Source organism: Schistocerca gregaria, chromosome 7 (genome assembly GCF_023897955.1).
Source record: "Schistocerca gregaria isolate iqSchGreg1 chromosome 7, iqSchGreg1.2, whole genome shotgun sequence".
NCBI lineage: Eukaryota > Metazoa > Arthropoda > Insecta > Orthoptera > Acrididae > Schistocerca > Schistocerca gregaria.
In genome coordinates, this window is record NC_064926.1 from 110423993 (window position 1) to 110444256 (window position 20264).

The following is a 20264-nucleotide window of genomic DNA, read 5'->3' on the forward strand; positions in this document are numbered from 1 at the left end:
AGCATCACAAATATTCATCGGTGCTTCCAGAATGTCTACGGAGACTTGGCAGTGAACAAAAGTACGGTGAGTCGTTGGGAGAGCCGTCTCTCATCATCGCAACACGGTCGTACAAGCCTGCCGGCAGGCCGAACACGGCTGTGACTGGAAAACTGCTCAAGTCACACCAATACCCAAAAAGGGAAGTAGGAGTAATCCGCTGAATTACGGGCCTATATCACTAACGTCGATTTTCAGTAGGGTTTTAGAACATATGCAGTGGTTGGGAAGGGAGTGAGACAGGGTTGTAGCCTCTCCCCGATGTTATTCAATTTGTATATTGAGCAGGCAGTGAAGGAAACAAAAGAAAAATTCGGAGTAGGTATTAAAATCCATTGAGAAGAAATAAAAACTTTGAGGTTCGCCGATAACATTGTAATTCTGTCAGAGATAGCAAAGGACTTGGAAGAGGAGTTGAACGGAATGGTAGTTGTCTTAAAAGGGGGATATAACATTAACATCAACAAAAGCAAAACGAGGATTATGGAGTGTAGTCGAACTAAGTCTGGCGATGCTGAGGGAATTAGATCAGGAAATGAAACACTTAACACTTAAGATGCTAAAGGAGTTTTGCTATTTCGGGAGCAAAATAAGTAATGATGGTCGAAGTAGAGTGGATATAAAATGAAGACTGGCAATGCCAAGGAAAGCGTTTCTGAAGAAGAGAAGTTTAACATCGAGTGTAGATTTAAGTGTCAGGAAATCGTTTCTGAAAGAGTTTGTATGTAGCCATGTATGGAAGTGAAACATGGACGATAAATAGTTTGGACAAGAAGAGAATATAAGCTTTCGAAATGTGGTGCTACAGAAGAATGCTGGAGATGGGTAGATCACATAACTAATGAGGAAGTATTGAATAGGATTGGGGAGAAGAGACGTTTGTGGCACAACTTGACTAGAAGGAGGGATCGGTTGGTAGGACACGTTCTGAGGCATCAAGGGATCACCAATTTAGTATTAGAGGGCAGCGTGGAGGGTAAAAATCGTAGAGGGAGACCAAGAGATGAATACACTAAGCAGATTCAGAAGGATGTAGGTTGCAGTAGGTAGTGGGAGATGAAGAAGCTTGCACAGGATAGAGTAGCGTGGAGAGCTGCATCAAACCACTCTCAGGACTGAAGACCACAACTGTATTCGAACTTTATGAAGTACCCAGAAGAAAACGATTTATTGACGTATAGTCAGCACGGATTCAGAAAATATCGTTCCTGTGGAACACAACTAGCACTTTATAGTCATGAAGTAATAAGTACTATCGACAGTGGATGTCAAATTGATTCCATATTTTTGGATTTCCAGAAGGCTTTCGACACCGTTCCTCACAAGCGTCTTCTAGTCAAACTGCGTGCCTACGGAGTATCGCCTCAGTTGTGCTACTGAATTCGTGATTTCCTGTCAGAAAGGTCACAGTTCGTAGTAATAGACGGAAAGTAATCGAGTAAAACAGAAGTAATATCCGGCGTTCCCCAAGGAAGTGTTATAGGCTCTCTATTGTTCCTGATCTATATTAACAACATAGGATAAATCTGAGTAGTCGTCTTAGAATGTTTGCAGATGATGCTGTCATTTAGCGTCTTGTAAAGTCATCTGATGATCAAAACGACCTGCAAAATGATTTAGATAAGACATCTGTATGGTGCAAAAAGTGACAATTGACCCTGAATAAATAAAAGTGTGAAGTTATTCACATGAGTACTAAAAGAAATCAGCTAAATTTCGATTACGCGATAAGTGACACAAATCTGAGGGCTGTAAATTCAACTCAATACTTAGGGATTACAATTACAAATAACCTAAATTGGAACGATCACTTAGGTAATATTGTGGGTAGAGCAAACCAAAGACTGCGATTCATTGGCAGAACACTTAGAATGTGCAACAGGTCTACCAAATAGACTGCTTACACCACGCTTGTCCGCCCTATTCTGGTGTATTGCTGTGCGGTGTGGGATCCACATCAGATGGGACTGACGGATGACATCGAGAAAGTACAAAGAAGGGCAGCTCGTTTTGTATTATCGCGAAATAGGGGAGATAGTGTCACAGACATGATACGTGACTTGGAGTGGCAATCATTAAAACAAAGGCGTTTTTAGTTGCGGCGGGATCTTCTCATGAAATTTCAATCACCAGTTTTGTCCTCCGATTGGGAAAACATTCTGTTAGCACCCACCTACATAGGGAGAAATGGTCATCACGATAAAATAAGAGAAATCAGGGTTCGCACGGAAAAATTTAAGTGCTCGTCTTCCCGCGTGCCGTTCGAGAGTGGAACGGTAGAGAGACAGCATGAAGGTCGTTCATTGAACCCTCAGCCAGGCACATTATTGTGAATAGCAGGGTAATCACATAAATGGAGATGTAGGCTGCAGCGCAATTGTAACGTGCGAACATTCTCATTGGAGGTGATCGAAGGATTACATTCAAATACCTCGCTGCTCAAACGGACGTCACTCATGCACCAGTTGGAGAGCTCAGAAGTTTGTGCCCACTGTGCTGCCTAACAGAAAACCATAAAGTGTAACGGAGGGCCATCTGTGCGGAACAGCTTGCGCGTTACAAGGCTGACCGTGACAGGTATTGATTGTTGGTTTAGCTGAGAATAGTCTTGAAAGGGACGTGGGGTGTAATGTAGGTGGTGGCCTGGTGAACATAGCTACTTAAACTGCGTTAGTGCACTTCGTGCATCTGTTTCAGCGTTATAATCACCCTCGTCTTAATGTTGATGTTAGGCGTGTCAACATGGGGCTTGAGAAGGTGTCGATGGCGTTGAGAATGGCTCATATTGGAGTAATGCCAGTTGCGTCTGTCAGTAGACTGGGTTTCACTTGGCTTGGGCTGCACCTCAAGAGGTACAGGAAAGGGAGGTTGGCAAATCTTATAGATGACAGTGTAGTGGGATAACTCATGCGAAAATTTTATTCTGAAGTCAGCTGATAGGTATCTCTGCTTAAAGGAAGTCTCCCTAACAAAGGGACCACCTTCAGAGAAGACCAGGTATCCAAGCAGTGAAGGAATTATCATGGTTTATCAAAATATAAGAGGTATTAGAGATAATGTTAGTGAACTGACTCTGACTTTATTGGTATATCAGGACACTACATAAGTAATGTGACAATTCAGACTCTTCCTTTACCAGGATACAGACTAGCTGACTGTTTTTCAAAGAGTTCTTTGTGGAATGGGGTAGTGACCATGTGCATAAAAAACGCTATTCTATTTGGTTCCATAAACGTGTCAAAGTACTGCACTGAACAGGCATTAGAATGCTGTGCAGGGGTAGTTAAATTTAGTGAAACTAAATTTCTAATTGTTGTTATTTATAGGTCCCCTAACTCCACCTTCAGAGAATTTCTCCAGTTCTTGCTTCACTTCAAATGAAATACCAAAAGTTAGTGGTACGTGGTGACTTAAATATTAATTTTGTATGTGATTGTGAAAGAAAACGTTGGAAAATCCCCTAAATTCATATAATCTGATGTAGACTGTATTTTCACAAACAGGGTGCATGGAAACAGCCATAGACAATATTTTTATTCTTTCTTCATTATTGCTTGTTCATTCTGTTAGTAGACGTATGAAGGGTCTCTCAGACGGTGATGCACAAATTTTAGCACTAACAAGTTTTTGTACTCAAAAATGTTATATATATATAATTACAAATTATGCAGAAGAGCTAATCCAACGGCAATAGCGAGTTTTCTAAACCTCGTCAAGGAACAAGAGTGTCATGATTTTTATAATACTGATAACATAGATGACAAATACAGTGCTTTCCTTAACACATTTCTCGTGCTCTTAGAAAGTTGCTTTCCATTAGAGCGTTCAAAACAGGATACCAGCAGTAAAAGACAATCTTGGTGACTGACTAGTGGGATAAGGATATCATGTAGAACAAAGAGGAAATTGTATCAAAATGTTAGAAGTAGTAACAATCGAACTACAGTAGCCCATTTAAAGCTGTAACGCAAGATGCTTAAAAATTTTATTACAAAGAAAAAGAGTATGGAGTACACAGATATTTCTATTTCCCAGGATAAAATTAAAACCGTATGGTCATTCGTTAAGGAAGTGTCTCGTCAGCAGCACAAGGTCGAGGGTGTAAATTCGGTACATAGTAAAAATGTTTCTGTTTAAGCCATATACATGTACAGTATTTAACAATCTCTTTCTGAACAAAGCTGATGAAGTAAAGAAAAACTTAGTTTCTACAAGGAATCATATAAGTCGACTGGAAAATGGCTTTTCGAGACTGGTATCTGAAATACTCCATCGCTGACGACTAAGCACTCTCGTGGATATGATGGAGTATCTGTCAGAATACTAAAGTACTGTGCTCCACATGTTAGACCTGTACTTAGAGATATTTTTTTTCCTTTGGGAATGGCCAATTTCCTGAACGATTAAAGTGCTCAGTAGCAATTCCGCTTTATAAAAATGAGGAAAGGGATAATAAAGACACTTTTAGACCTATTCCTATGCCATCAGTGTTTGCTAAAGTTACCGAAAAGGCTGTATTTGTAAGGATAATATATCATTTCATATTACATAATTTGCTGTCAAATGTATTTGGTTTTAGAAGTGTTTTAACAACTGAAAATGCTGTATTCTCTTTACTCTGCTAGGTACTGGATGGATTTAACAAAAGATTTCGAACGCAACTTTTTTTTTATTTAACTAAGGAGTGGGATGGCCACAAATGTTGCTCCTGAAATTCAGCCATTATGGAATACGAGGAGCAGCTCACAATTGGTTCACATCTTAATTTAAGACAGACCGCAAAAGGTATCGGAATGGTTATGGTGTGGTGTCCGAGTGGAGTGCGGTTAAATGGGGAGGGGTGGAGGGGAGCGGGCGGGTGCTCCTGTTCCTTATTTATGTAAAGGACATGCCTTTTAATATTACAGTTCATTCTAAAATATATCTGTTTGCTGACGACATTAGCTTGGTAGTAAAGGAAGTTGTTTTTCAACATTGGCACCATTTCAAATAGTGCAATTCAAGACATAAGTACATGACTTGTGGAAAACAAACGTTAAATCGCAGTAAGGCTCAGTTTATATTGTTTCCAACACACAATCCTACAAAACCTGACATATTAATTACACGGAATGGGCATATGATTAGTGAGACTGACAGTTTGAATTTCTAGGTATTCAGATAGATAGTAAATTATCGTGAAAAGCCCATGTTCAGGATCTTGTTCAAAGACTTAATGCTGCCATTTTTGCTGTTGGAGCAGTATGTAACGTACGTGATAGTTCGATATGCACTGCAGTCTAATTTGCTTGTTTTTATCAGCTTATGACGTATTGTGTTATATTTCGGGGTAACTCTTCCCATTCTCAAAGGGGCGATTTAGGCAATGAATGGTGTAAGCTCACGAACCTCTTGTCGATTCCTGTTTATTAATCTCGGTATTCTGAAATGGACCTCTCAATATGTAGACTTTTTAATGTCGTTTCTTGTTAACGGTGCCGGCTTATTCCCAAGAATTAGCTGCTTTCGCTCACTTAATACTAGGCAGAAATAAATTTGCATTTGGATAGCACCTCCTTGAGTACTGTGCAGAAAGGCGTGGAGTATTCTGCTGCATCCATTTTCAGTTAGGTACAACAAGAATTCAAAAATCTTGGCAGTAATCCATACGCTTTCAAATCGGAAATGAAGAGAAACGTACGGGTTGTTCCTTGAAAAATTAAGCAGATTCATGTGTTAAATTGTTGACTGCCTTTACATTAACTTATAGCTTTTCGTCTTTTAGGGACTCATATTCATTTTAATTTATGCACTATTATTTTTCTGTTGTAATTTCATATAATGACACGTTCCATGACCACGGAGATTTGCTTCTCTGTTTGGTCCTATGGAACTAAACGTGAAGAATAAAAATAAATAAATACTCGAAAGGAAATTCTTTTTAGAAGCAACAGCAGTGTCGGAATTCGTCAAAATATTATTAAAAATATTAGGGATATTGTGGGAGGCTACGCTATTTAATTATTTGTAAACGATTTAAGTTCGGAAAACTTCGAGTGCTACCTTACATCTAACAAGACATATTTAATGTTTAGCATTCTAACATTCATAGCAAATAATAATAATAATAATACAGTAACAATTACAATACGCATATTGTATTAGCAGCAGATTAGGACATTACTAACGATAATGTTCGTATTAGTAATGATAGATCCCACAGTTGTGTTGAAGCTTATATGTTTCCTTCATTTTTATTTTTAGTTTTATAATGACTAGTTTCAGTCAGTATGTGATCATCTTCAGATCTGTGTAGTTACATAACTACACAAGTCACAAGATGATCTAATACCGATCGAAACCAGTCAACCTAAAAATAAATGTGCAACTGGGACGTTGAGTTAAAGGAATACATTTAAAAATAATTCTTAGAATAATAATAATAACTAATAAGAATGAATATTGAAGAAACAGAAGTTCAAATGAGAACAAATTCAGATTGTGACCAGCTCCTAAGTTGGCCAAAATGGAAGTGCAAAATAATAATAATAGCTATAGTACTGGATATGTGGAATTTAAGATATTTCGGTCCTGTTAATACTGTTTACGTTCTTGTCGAATGCGAGAATATATACCTTAAAGAAACACATAGCAGCCGTAAAGAAATCGTCAAATGTCAAGAAAAAGCTGACTGATCAGATGAAAAACGAGGAACAAAATTGATACGGTTGGTAGATGACAGTAAAAGATATCGGTATTGACAGTACGACAGAGCTACTCGTTCAGTTCTGGTCAGAACAAAACAGCTGGGATATTGCGGGAGGGCAGCTACGTGGAAGATAATAGACAGCTCTCCTCTTGAAATGAGAATGATTACGAGTAACGACACAGGTTACTGTGTAGTTTCTTCCACAGTCGTATGGCTGGAATGAAGAAAGAGATATAGAAAGATTTTGAGTTTGCATTGGTGAAGCCAATATGCAAGATTTATCCGGTTCGGTATTGTAGTAATGTAATGATGGTAAGTTTACCGACTATCGCTCTTACCACATGCCATTCGCGACTGGAACAGGGAAGGATGAAGGAGACAGAGGCTTCAGAAGTACCCACCGCCACCCACCGTATGGTGACTTGAGTTGTGTAGATGTATATGCATGTACTGGTATGCGAGGAATCGTACTGCGGACAGCACCGTCTAAGAAAATGATTACGGAAACAGTGTGTCGTTGAAGCTGTCGTATCGACCACAACAGAGCACAAAAAGTAAGGATGTGCTCAAACATCCGAAGGGTCCCGCATGCAGAGCTAGGTCGAGTCTGTTGAGCTGCATGACATTAGTAAGGATTTGGCACAGCTACAGAAAGTCTAACTTTTTGTTTTGTTTGAGTTGTAAATACTGGTAATTTTAAGAATGCATAGAGGCAATAGAGAGATTTTTCCTACTTGCTGTGAGATTTTTTTGTAGCTAATTATGATTTTCATTCACAATTACACTGATATTCTGACGCAAATTTACTGTTTCTTGATAGTGTGAACGTATTATACCATACAAGTAACTGAGAAACATGTCCGGTGATCAGTTTTCGATGTGATACGGATACCATGTGATGTCTTAGAGTTTAAGACTTGGGTTTCGTGCTCATCTTGATAAGGAATTTCGTACTCTTAGATCTGCGTCTCTAGATTCAACTGTACGTCGATAGCATACATACGTAGTTAAAAGCATGTTGAACTTGAGTGGAAGCTGTGACAACAGGTTATGAGTGCCACAAATGGGATCTTGTTCGAGTTCGATTTCAGCTTGCAACGAAGTGACCCACAAAATATGATCTGGCAACTACAGTCCGTGGCACCAATGAAGAGAGACGCACAGGTTTCAGTAGCGCGACTACAACGGACTGTCGCAAACTCGAAATGGCATTTAGTTGCATCCCCACCTGGAATGCAGATGGTGTACGAGGGCTGTACAGAAAGTAAGCAACGGTCGATTGCGGAATGGAAACCACAGCGAAAATCAATTTTTTTTTCTAACAGTTAACTACAACTTTCAGCTGTTTCTCTACCTGGGCGCCACGAGTAAGACGTTTATCGTAGCATTGTACCACCTTTCCAATACCCTCGTCATAGAAGCCGCCTGTGTTTTCCGCCAATTCTCTACGCCGATCTGCAGGTTCTCGTCAGTGTCAAAATGTTTTCTTCATAGCCAACGGTTCATGTGAGCAGAGATGAAACTTAGAGCGAACCAAGTCCGTGTTGTATGGAGGTTTGTAAGGGGTCAACCACCCTTACGTATTGAGAACAATATGTCTTTGCCTCACACAGGTAGCAGGTCGCAGTAGGTACCATCGATAGTTCAGTGCACCAGAGAGCAGTCAATGTTGAGACTCCGAGCCACTTGTTCGCTGCTATGCGAGCAGGGCGGATTTCGGCACGACGACCGACCACGTTAACAACTATTTAACGTCTGTGTGTGTCACCCAAAACCGTGGGCCTGATCTCTAGCAAATACACTCCTGGAAATTGAAATAAGAACACCGTGAATTCATTGTTCCAGGAAGGGGAAACTTTATTGACACATTCCTGGGGTCAGATACATCACATGATCACACTGACAGAACCACAGGCACATAGACACAGGCAACAGAGCATGCACAATGTTGGCACTAGTACAGTGTATATCCACCTTTCGCAGCAATCCAGGCTGCTATTCTCCCATGGAGACGATCGTAGAGATGCTGGATGTAGTCCTGTGGAACGGCTTGCCATGCCATTTCCACCTGGCGCCTCAGTTGGACCAGCGTTCGTGCTGGACGTGAAGACCGCGTGAGACGACGCTTCATCCAGTCCCAAACATGCTCAATGGGGGACAGATCCGGAGATCTTGCTGGCCAGGGTAGTTGACTTACACCTTCTAGAGCACGTTGGGTGGCACGGGATACATGCGGACGTGCATTGTCCTGTTGGAACAGCAAGTTCCCTTGCCGGTCTAGGAATAGTAGAACGATGGGTTCGATGACGGTTTGGATGTACCGCGCACTATTCAGTGTCCCCTTGACGATCACCAGAGGTGTACAGCCAGTGTAGGTGATCGCTCCCCACACCATGATGCCGGGTGTTGGCCCTGTGTGCCTCGGTCGTATGCAGTCCTGATTGTGGCGCTTACCTGCACGGCGCCAAACACGCATACGACCATCATTGGCACCAAGGCAGAAGCGACTCTCATCGCTGAAGACGACACGTCTCCATTCGTCCCTCCATTCACGCCTGTCGCGACACCAATGGAGGCGGGCTGCACGATGTTGGGGCGTGAGCGGGAGACGGCCTAACGGTGTGCGGGACCGTAGCCCAGCTTCATGGAGACGGCTGCGAATGGTCCTCGCCGATACCCCAGGAGCAACAGTGTCCCTAATTTGCTGGGAAGTGGCGGTGCGGTCCCCTATGGCACTGCGTAGGATCCTACGGTCTTGGCGTGCATCCGTGCGTCGCTGCGGTCCGGTCCCAGGTCGACGGGCACGTGCACCTTCCGCCGACCACTGGCGACAACATCGATGTACTGTGGAGACCTCACGCCCCACGTGTTGAGCAATTCGGCGGTACGTCCACCCGGCCTCCCGCATGCCCACTATACGCCCTCGCTCAAAGTCCGTCAACTGCACATACGGTTCACGTCCACGCTGTCGCGGCATGCCACCAGTGTTAAAGACTGCGATGGAGCTCCGTATGCCACGGCAAACTGGCTGACACTGCCGGCGGCGGTGCACAAATGCTGCGCAGCTAGCGCCATTCGACGGCCAACACCGTGGTTCCTGGTGTGTCCGCTGTGCCGTGCGTGTGATCATTGCTTGTACAGCCCTCTCGCAGTGTCCGGAGCAAGTATGGTGGGTCTGACACATCGGTGTCAATGTGTTCTTTTTTCCATTTCCAGGAGTGTACGTAAGTGGCGTTAACTGAGTGGTTTGTTTGAAGTGTTTAAGGGTTCATTTGTTCACAGTGATCACGCAAAAACCGCGAATGTAGTTAGGATTGTGCATTCAGTGCCACGTGAAGAATATTGGCGTGTTACGACATTAATAGGCGGTCTGTGATGAGTTAACGGCTATCACTTTGTCAGACTAAGGGAGTAACTGCCTGATTTGTGCTCTTTAGACAAAAGATACAGAGCATTAACAACGAAGTATGTACTGATTATTGCTATCTCACATCCTAACTAGCTTTGTTGGATTTGATACGCCAACTACCGTGCAAATATTAACCGCTCAGCCTTTATCAGTTGCACAGGGTTAAACTATTTTAAACGGTTAGGCTATAATCCACTAGCCAATAACGGTGGGTGAGCCATAGTTGTGACCGGCTGTTCGAAAAGCGCTCCAGGCGGAGTGCTTTCGCTTCGCGTCTAGTGTTTGCGGTGGAGCTTTCGATTTGGCGCGCTGTTTGGACCGCTACCGCCCTCTGGCGGGAGGTGGAGCAAGTGTACGGTCACGTGTCGATCGGGGAGTTCGTACTGGGCTGTGACCGAGAGAGGTGGTGGCGCGAGAGCGGGGCGCTGCTGTTGGGGTTCGTCAACTGCTCGCCACGTGCTTTGGCCGACCTCTTGGCTGTCAGGGGCTGAGTCTGCCTTACCCGCATGTACGTGGCTTATGAAGCTTAGACGCCGTATTGCAGGAGATCAGCGAGTGGGACCGTATGTCTTTTCATCTGCCGTTAAAACCACTGGCAGCGGTCGGCTATGACGAGCATAAGGAAATGCAACGTGTTCCCGGCGCTGTGGTGGAATGTGTGAAGTTGAGTACTGTATTTATGTAGAGATAAAAGAGGTTTTTCAAGTTGTAGTGAAGTCTATGAGTTCCTTCATCAGTGGTTTTGTTGGGGTCTTCCCACCACAGTTTGCGTTTCCCTGTCCGCGGGAATGTGGTAATTGCTTCTTGGTAGGGCCGTTTCATTCATACCTTGATTGGGTGATTTAGGATCGGTGTCGTGTGTCTCTGTGGTTCAGAGTCTGTACATTTTCTGGTTTGGGTAACTCGGGAAGATGGTGGCTTGTAATGCAAGTTTTGGGGTTGATCTGCCGTGGCCCTGTAGACCACCAATAACTATTCCGACAATTGTGATCTGGGCACCTTTAGACGTGTCACTCCCTCACCGAGCTAAGAAAATTCTTTTTTTGGGAACTGCCCTTAATGTTAAGGTTTGTGCGCTGGGTTATTGATATTTACCTTGTAACAACTGACAGATGTAATATGTAAATTATTTCACTGGCAAGAGACAACTATTTTAACTTTAGTACAAACTAGCTACTTAAATGTTTTTTTTTTCTTTAAGGAATTGTTCTCATATATATATATATATATATATATATATATATATATATATATATATATATATATATATCAAGTTTAAAATCTTATTATTGGGAAGTCGTTAACGTCATACCTTGCAATCTCTGTTACATAAACAAGCTTTGTCAGCTATTGGAAATTGTTTTTGTAATTGTTTTCTTAAAAAATGTCAGACTTAAAAATTTATTATTCAGAAAGTCTTAAAAATAAAAAGGTATCTTTATCAGTGTGTGTTATTTCACCAGCACCTCCTGCCCCTACTTCCACGATAACGTTTTGGAATAACATGTGAACTTATTGTTTGTGAACCACCCTAATTAATGGTTCTGTGCGTTTAATATGGAGTGTTTCAGTGTGATCAAACACTTCCCATCGAAAACGCTGAAGGTGCGTTCTCATCGCCGCCGCAGTGTGCAGCCAATAATTGTCACGAAAAACGAAAATTATGACAGTTAGGTAGTGTGGCCTGCTTGAAATCAGGCGGAATCTCTCACAGGCATTCATACTGTGGGCGTGACTGTGTTTTCTAGGCATCTTTACGTGCTCACTGTGCTCTCAGGACTGAAAAGAGCGACGTATACTAGAGGCACCGTTCATCACGACTACAGAATTGTCCATTGATATTGGCCGAGCCAAATATCTCACGAAATAAGTATCATACGAAAAAACCACAAAGAATGAAACTCGTCTAGCTTGAAGGGGGAAACCAGATGGGGCTATAGTTGGCCCGCTAGATGGCGCTGCCATACGTCAAACGGATATCAACTGCGTTTTTTTAAAACAGGAACCCCCATTTTTATTACACATTCGTGTAGTACGTAAAGAAATATCGATGTTTTAGTTGGACCACTATTTTCGCTTTGTGACAGATGGCGCTGTAAGAGTCACAAACGTATAAGTAGGTGGTATCACGTAACATTCCGCCAGTACGGACGGTAATTGCTTCGTGATTTATTACCCGTGTTAAAATGGACCGTTCACCAATTGCGGAAAAGGTCGATATTGTGTTGATGAATGGCTATTGTGATCAAAATGAAGAACGGGCGTGTGCTATGTATGCTGCTCGGCATCCTGGACGACTTCATCCAAGTGTCCGGACCGTTCGCTGGACAGTTCCGTTATTTAAGGAAACAGGAAGTGTACAGCCACATGTGAAACGTCAACCAGGACCTGCAACAAATGATGATGCCCAAGTAGGTGTTTTAGCTGCTGTCGTGGCTAATACGCACATCAGTAGCAGACAAACTGCGCGAGAATCTGGAATCTGAAAAACATCGGTGTTGAGAATGCTACATCAACATCAATTGCACCCGTGCCATATTTCTATCCCCCCGGAAATTGCACGGCGACGACGTTGAACGTCGTGTACAGTTCTGCCACTGGACACAAGAGAAATTACGGGATGATTACAGATTTTTTGCACGCGTTCTATTTAGCGACGAAGCGTCATTCACCAACAGCGGTAACGTAAACCGGCATAAATTGCACTATTGGGCAACGGGAAATCCACGATGGATGCGACAAGTGGAACATCAGCGACCTTGGCGGGTTAATGTATGGTGCGGCATTATGGGAGGAAGGGTAATTTGCACCCATTTTACCGATGGTAATCTAAATGGTGTAGTGTATGCTGATTCCGTACGTAATGTTCTCCCGATGTTACTACAAGATGTTTCACTGCATGACAGAACGGCGAGGTACTTCCCACATTATGGATGTCCGGCACATAGCTCGCATGCTGTTGAAGCGGTACTGAATAGCATATTTCATGACATGTGGATTGGTCGTCGAAACACCATACCATGGCCCGCACGTATATTCGCTATCGTGATCCACCGACAACGCCTGACAGCATGCGTCAGCGCATTGACAATGCGTGTGCCAACATTACGGAAGACGAACTACTCGCTGTTGAGAGGAATGTCGTTACACCTATTGCGAAATGCATTGAGATTGACGGACATCATTTTGAGCATTTATTACATTAATGTGCTATTTACAGGTAACCACGCTGTAACAGCATGCGTTCTCAGAAACGATAAGTTTACAAACGTACATGAATCACATTGCAACAACCGAAATAAAATGTTCAAATGTACCTACGTTCTGTATTTTAATTTAAAAATCCTAGCTGTTACCAATTGTTCGTCTAAAATTGTGAGCTATATCTTTGTAACAATTACACACCATCTATCACAAAGCGAAAAAAGTGGTCCAACTAAAACATGCATATTTCTTTACGTACTACACGAATTTGTAATAAAAAATGTGGGTTCCTATTTTAAAAACGTAGTTCATATCCGTTTGACCTATGGCTGCGCCATCTAGCGGGCCAACTATAGCGCCATCTGGTTTCTCCCTTCAAACTAGACAAGTTTCGTTCTTTGTAGTTTTTTCGTTTGACTCTTATTTTATGAGATATTTGGCCAGGTCACAATCAATGAAACACACAGTATACAAAGCTTCATCAGTTCTCACTGCGGTATCCTATCGCGACCGATCGGCCCTTACTTTCCGAATAGTCCTCTCAAGTTGCATCGCCTACCTTATGGAACATCAATTTTTTTTCCAGGCCACTTTTATTTTGTCCAAACCGTACCTTTCCGGCCAGAAAGTCCATACTATCGAGTAAAGAAACTTTTGCATGACTAGAAAGTCTTAGCCTGTCATGTAGGCATACCAGGTATCACACAGTATGACGCAGACCGTTCAAGAGTACTTACCGACAGCCGACCCGCCCACCAGGCCGCCGCTTCTGGGTTTGTGAAGTCGACGACACTGCCGTCGCCGTTCCACCAGGTGCTGTTGGGGTTGCCGTCGGTATTGGTGACGAAGTAGCCGTTGGCCAGCGCCTCAGAGTGGTAGGGCTCGCAGTCGAGGTTGATGAACGGGTGGACCCACAGGGTCACCCGGAACCCCAGGTCGTGCAGGTCATCCACGAGCGACCTGACGTCAGGGAACTTGGTCGTGTTGAACGTGAGGCTCCCGTAACACGTCTCCCACAGGTCGTCTATCTCTATCTGACTGTTGTTGAAGCCGTTAGCGAGTATCTCACTAGCCAGCTCCCTCACTGTAGAATCGTCAATGTCTCTCTTGTACCGCGCCCAGGTCGACCATATGGGGTGTGTGGTCATTCGCTCGTCAGGTATTCCGGTCGGCTTGCCCAGGAGTCTCTCTACAGCGTCCTCGTGTGCCTGTCTCGCGTCGTCGAAGTCGCACGTCAGCATCTGGAAGACTATGTCAGTCCGATTGACTGGGTAGGGGGCCTGGTTCTCAGCGATGAGACACAGTGCGTCAGCTGATTCGTTAGTATGCTGGTCTATGAACAGGGGCACATTGGGAGAAACGTGCAGGTACCTACCATCAGAGAAAAGCCAATACCTCTCGGCGATGCCAACATTGTCCTGTTGTTTCGTGACATACGGGTAGTTGCTGTACACATTTTCCTCTATGGGCCACAGTTGATTGTACTGCTCGAGTCCGCCGTACATATAGCTGCCTTGGTGGCTATGGCAGCTTACGATTCTAGCACTACCTGGGCCAGGGCTCGAGACAGTTAGGTTGATACATGGCCCAGCGACCTTGGTCGAACTCCTGATAGTGATTTGGGAACTACGCAGTTGGAAGCACTCTTCGTCGGGAACCATATCAGTACACGGCGTTGGAGGGCCCTGACCGCCATCGATTTCGACGTAAGCGATGTCTTCACTGTAACCATCTGCAAGCATAAAAATAGGCCATTTTCCCACAAAGCTGTGTGCAGATCTGGGTTTGCGAGAGATAATTTACTGGCACCAAAAACAACACAATTTTCAAGGAAGTACACATTTCACTACATTTGTGGTTCCTGAGAGGTTTCTCCCTGTTTTTGAATAACGTTGTGTGCTACTACAGATCAACGAGTACCACTTCCTACAGTGTTTTTATAGCATTTGTACTACATCTCATATGCTGACAATGTCGTTTTCTGTGTACTAGCCTGGGTTGCAATTAAGATGTAGGTATACAGTATCCAAAGGGAAGTTAAATAACAAGGCTGTCTGAGAGAACAAGAATAACAACCTTAAGACAGGGCATGTAGGAATAGACGTTATTAGGAGCAGCTGCTTACAAGATATCATCCCACCCCCATAAACATAAAACAGCATTATTCGAAAACTCAGTGCATGGGAAAATGTGTGCCGGACCAGGATTCGACCTGGTACTGATCTCAAACAATCAAGTAGAACTCAAGAATAGGTCGTGTTACTAGGCAGTTACGTTAACTGCTGCGCCATCATGACACATTGGTTAACGTAACTTCCCAGTAAGCAGAAGTTCCCGGTTTCGAATCCTGGCCCGGCACACACCTTCACGTGGCGCCGCTGACCCGGCAAAAGTCCTGATGGAGTTCATATCCTCTTTCCCCACTTTCGTCTCCTTTGTTGCCGCCCCCTCCCTCTCAGTTTCAGTTTATATAACATGTATGAAAGTTGCGGGTTCCGGATGTGTCCTAAAGAGCGGACACCACACATAAATATAATTAATAAGCATAATTCATGTAACGGTAGGACACAGAAAGGAGCAAGCGATATAAGGCTTAGGAAACATAGAGTCATGCCATACTTCGAAATTATCTCATAGTAACTGGCGAGGTTTTTCGACTAAGAAGGAGTTAAGACTGAATTCACGTTCAGAACGACAGACACTGGAGTGGAGACTGAACCACAAGATTTAAACAGATGAGAACTAGATGCCGAAAACAATAGTTCATGAAATAGTGTCACGGTTGTGAGATGAAGGGTGGCAGTAAAATGGCAGAAAATGTTGGAATGAAATTTAAAGAGCATAACAGCAAAGAGAATTGTTCTTCGGCATTGGCAAAGCACATCAATAATGTGAAATATTCGTTGAGAGCATCAAAGACAATATGAATCTATTGCAGTTTGAAGAAAGGGTGGTGGTTGTTGTATATAGAAAAATATGGCATCTTTTGTGCTTTAAGACAATAATGCCTCAACGTGTTAAATGAAAAGGCATAAGTGTCGAAGGGGTATGGCATATTCTTGGGTCGATTTTAGTTATGTTCTCGTTGAGAAGCAGACACCGATCTCATCTAAGTAGTGGCCGTCAAGGTTTAATGTATAATGTTGGTTATTCTGTATAGACACATCATAGATACAACTTTGGCCTTTACGAATTGCTGTCACTTAACAAAAATTTTCAAAAATTTTACTGTGGACAGTAGCATCATTGGGGGCTTGGATGAATATGTTGCATGATAGTATAATTTCTGATAAATGAGGTTAACTGCCGTTTAGTAAATAACAGAGCTTTAATGGGGGGGGGGGGGGGGGGGAGATGGGGGGCGTGTTTCTTACCAACATGAGATGTTCAAGACAATGTGCGAGATATTTACAACAAAATGTTTTCGGCCTACATTATTCCATTACAAATTTTCATAATAAAAGTAAAACACAAATAATTACACCACGGTACTGAACATTCTGATAACCATATAGATCTACGTCTATTGTCTTGTAGTATTACATGGCTTATAGTTACTATAGCACTAAGCACCATCAAAAGTAAAAGGCCAGCAAAATGCTTCAAATGGCTCTGAGCACTATGGGACTTAACATCTTAGGTCATCAGCCCCCTAAAACTTAGACTACCTAAACCTAACTATCCCAAGGACACCACACACATCCATGCCCGAGGCAGGATTCGAACCTGCGACCGTAGCGGTCGCGCGGTTCCAGACTGAAGCGCCTAGAACCGCTCGGCCACTTCGGCTGGCTTACATTTTTTTTCTTCAAGAGTGTTCCTCGAAAATGTCACCTTCCCTCCGAGGATTCCCACTTTTCCTGAAGCATATGTGTAACACTTGTGTTCAAATCTAGCCCGCCTCCTTTAATCCGACCTGGTACGGATCTCAAACATTCAAGTAGAACTCAAGAATAGGTCGTGTTAGCGTTCTATATGCGGTCTCCTTTACAGATGAACCACACATTCCTAGAATTCTCCCAATTAACCGAAATCGACCATTCGCCTTTTCTACCACAATCCTTGTTGCAACCTGTTGTAACCGCGACCGGAACGGAAGCGGGGTGGCCGAGAAAGCGCGGCGGGAGCAGACGGAGAGCGGCCCGTGAACAAACAAACGAATAGCAAGGACTGACACCAAACAACGACGGACGAGGGAGAAAGACTTTACGATGACAACACGCAAGACGCAACGGAGTGACAGAGACAACCAAACGAATCCAAGAAGTCCACTATTAACGAGATCAAAGTACGATAAACGCGTTGTCTAGCCGAGCCGATGTGTCGAGACTCACGCAACAATTAGACTCGCTGGCAGAGCTTTTTTTCCCTTTATTGTATTTCAGTTCTCCATCGGGGCGGGCTGCCAGCAGCATATGCGCTGCTCTTCAGCCGAAGGACATAGAACAAACAATAGAAGATATTTAAAAATAAAAAAGGATAAAACATGGTGGACATAGAGATAAAAAAGGGGATTGTAAAATGGAGACAAAAACAGTAAAAAAATAGTGCACACAAAAAACATACACTGAGACTGTTGAAAGAACACAAGGCACAGTATGATCGGAGCATAAAAGTATCGACGAATGGCGTAGCACATAACAAACACTGACAGTAGCACTAAGTACAAGGCCAGCACAAAATTAAAATCAAACCTCTCGACACACAGGAGAATCAGCACTAAACACAACACTGATGTGGCCCACTGACAATGATCAAAATGGAGGATCTGCCAGGTGCAAGGAGATTAGGGAGAACGGAAAAAGGGTGGGAGGGGAAGAGAGGGGGGGAGATGGGCAGGGGGAGCGCCGAAGAGGACAAGGTAGGAAGGGACGTGGGAGGGAAAGAGCAAGAATGGGGTGCAGGGTCTCAAGGGGCTGGGGGAGGAGAAAAATCCGCTCTGGGAGAAGGAGGGGAGAGGAAAAAGGGGGACCTGGGGAGGAGGGGATTAAAGTTAGGTTATAGTTGGAAGGAAGGGTATATGTCATGGCGAAGTTCATCATCCAGGAGGGGGAGGCGATGGAAATTGCCCTGATGAAGGAGATGGTGTGGAGGTGGAGAGAGGGAGGGATACAGCGATAGAGGCGCGACAACGGGCGGGGGGTGGAGAAGAAGGATGAAACCAGAGGGTGGGGGATCAAGTCTGTAGACAATGTAAAGGATGCGGAGATGATGGAGAAACACGAGGAGGTGGGGGATGGCAGAGCGAGAGGCCGCTCTTAAATACTCTATCGGGGACGCCGCTATTGGCTGTTGGAACCACGTGCTCCACTGTGGCGCCCTCACACTACATGCAGGCCAGTACGTGCGCACCGCCACAGTTTACGGCGCGATGATGCAGAGACCTCTAGGGGTCTTCGACGTCCACGACGTATGGCAGCGATTCAAATTCTGCGGCGTGCGGTACCAGAATCCTCATATGTTAGTCCTATTTAATATCACTCTGCAACGTTATCTCCAGATAGAAGGTGATCATTTGGGCATTTTCTATTTTCTTGGAATAGGATGTTTAATGAAGTATGTATGTGTCCCAGCATCGTACAGTTAAGGATGTTGCTGGCAATAATGAGACATGGAGTCAGACAAGGTCACACATTCCCTGATCTACAGCACCTGCTAACATTTCAAAATGTGAGCTGTAAAATATGGATGTGTAGTAACATTCGCACATCTCTTTCATTACTGTGCAATTTTAAGAGTATGATGCGCTATTCTCGGCACGAGTTTGAACAGTAATCGGGACACTGAGCACCTACTCAAGAGGAGCGACGTTAGAATACAATGAGGCAATTCTGATCTATATTTTCTATGATATCTCATCCCCATTCCGAGACAATGCCAGGTGAAAGCTGGGATGGAGTTCCCACAGACATATTTCCGCATCCTTGTCTGATTGACCAGGTTCATTTTTTTCTACTGACCACGTTGTTGAAAGGTTACCTTCATCCTCCATGTATTTATCAGACAGGCTACAACATGACCATATCTTACATATGTGGTTGAAAGTATTTACGGCTTAAATTTAAGATCCTTAGGCTCTTTGGATATTTGATACAAATTACGAACTGCTTTGTAGGCAAGTTCTCAGGTCTGCCAGTCAAGTGTATTCGTACCGGGTGGATGACTGTGATGAAAAGTTTGTTCTAGTTATGGAGCTGCGTACGCACAAAGAATGAAACAAGAGAATGAAGATCTAATGCTTGTTTTACTACACCTGTTTAGTGGTACTAAGATGGCTGTCCAACTGAGTGAGTCTACACCACAGGTGTATCATCACCTGCAGCATCCTGTATCAGCATTCCATGATGTGCTGGGGAACAGGGACTTAATCCAGAACACTGATGCAGCGTTTGTTGATATGGAAGACTACGCCATCACCTCTCATTTTGTTTGTGAAAATAACTGCTATCGTGCACATTAGAACCAGCTAACTACTTTGAGTCCAAGGAAGAAGTCAAAACCTTTATTATTTGTGAGGAGATGATGTGAGTTTATGATGCTATGTCGTAAAGCGTCTGTGCACACGTTACTGTGTATTTGTCATTCATGGTGTCGAGATTATCAGTGTCACACGTTACTGGTTTTAGGTATAGCATTTTATCTGGTGCCTGGTATAGACTACTGTTTTAGGACCAACGGTGACGCTTACTGTATATTGTTAAAGTATTTCTACTGTAATGACTTCCCAAATTATTCGAGGAAGTAATATAATCAGGAATAGTGTGAACTACAGCAGAAAAATTACACTTTACTTCAAAAGTTTTGAATTTAGATACCGACGACAATTTGAGCTGTAGAAAAACATATTACTGAGATCCTCAGAAAACTAAGTTCAGCAGTACTTGCTCCTGGTATAATTTCCAGATATGAAAGGAAGCAAATCCC

General features: G+C 43.4%; 1 protein-coding gene across 1 annotated transcript in view; it reads right to left on the minus strand.

Moving 5' to 3' along the window:
• The window catches only part of LOC126281681 (myogenesis-regulating glycosidase-like), an 80083-nt gene that overhangs the window by 32842 nt on the left and 26977 nt on the right, over positions 1 to 20264 (minus strand). The window contains exon 3 of the mRNA XM_049980847.1: positions 14078 to 15072. Coding sequence (XP_049836804.1) covers positions 14078 to 15072 — 995 coding nt within the window. The remainder of the gene's footprint in view (positions 1 to 14077; positions 15073 to 20264) is intronic.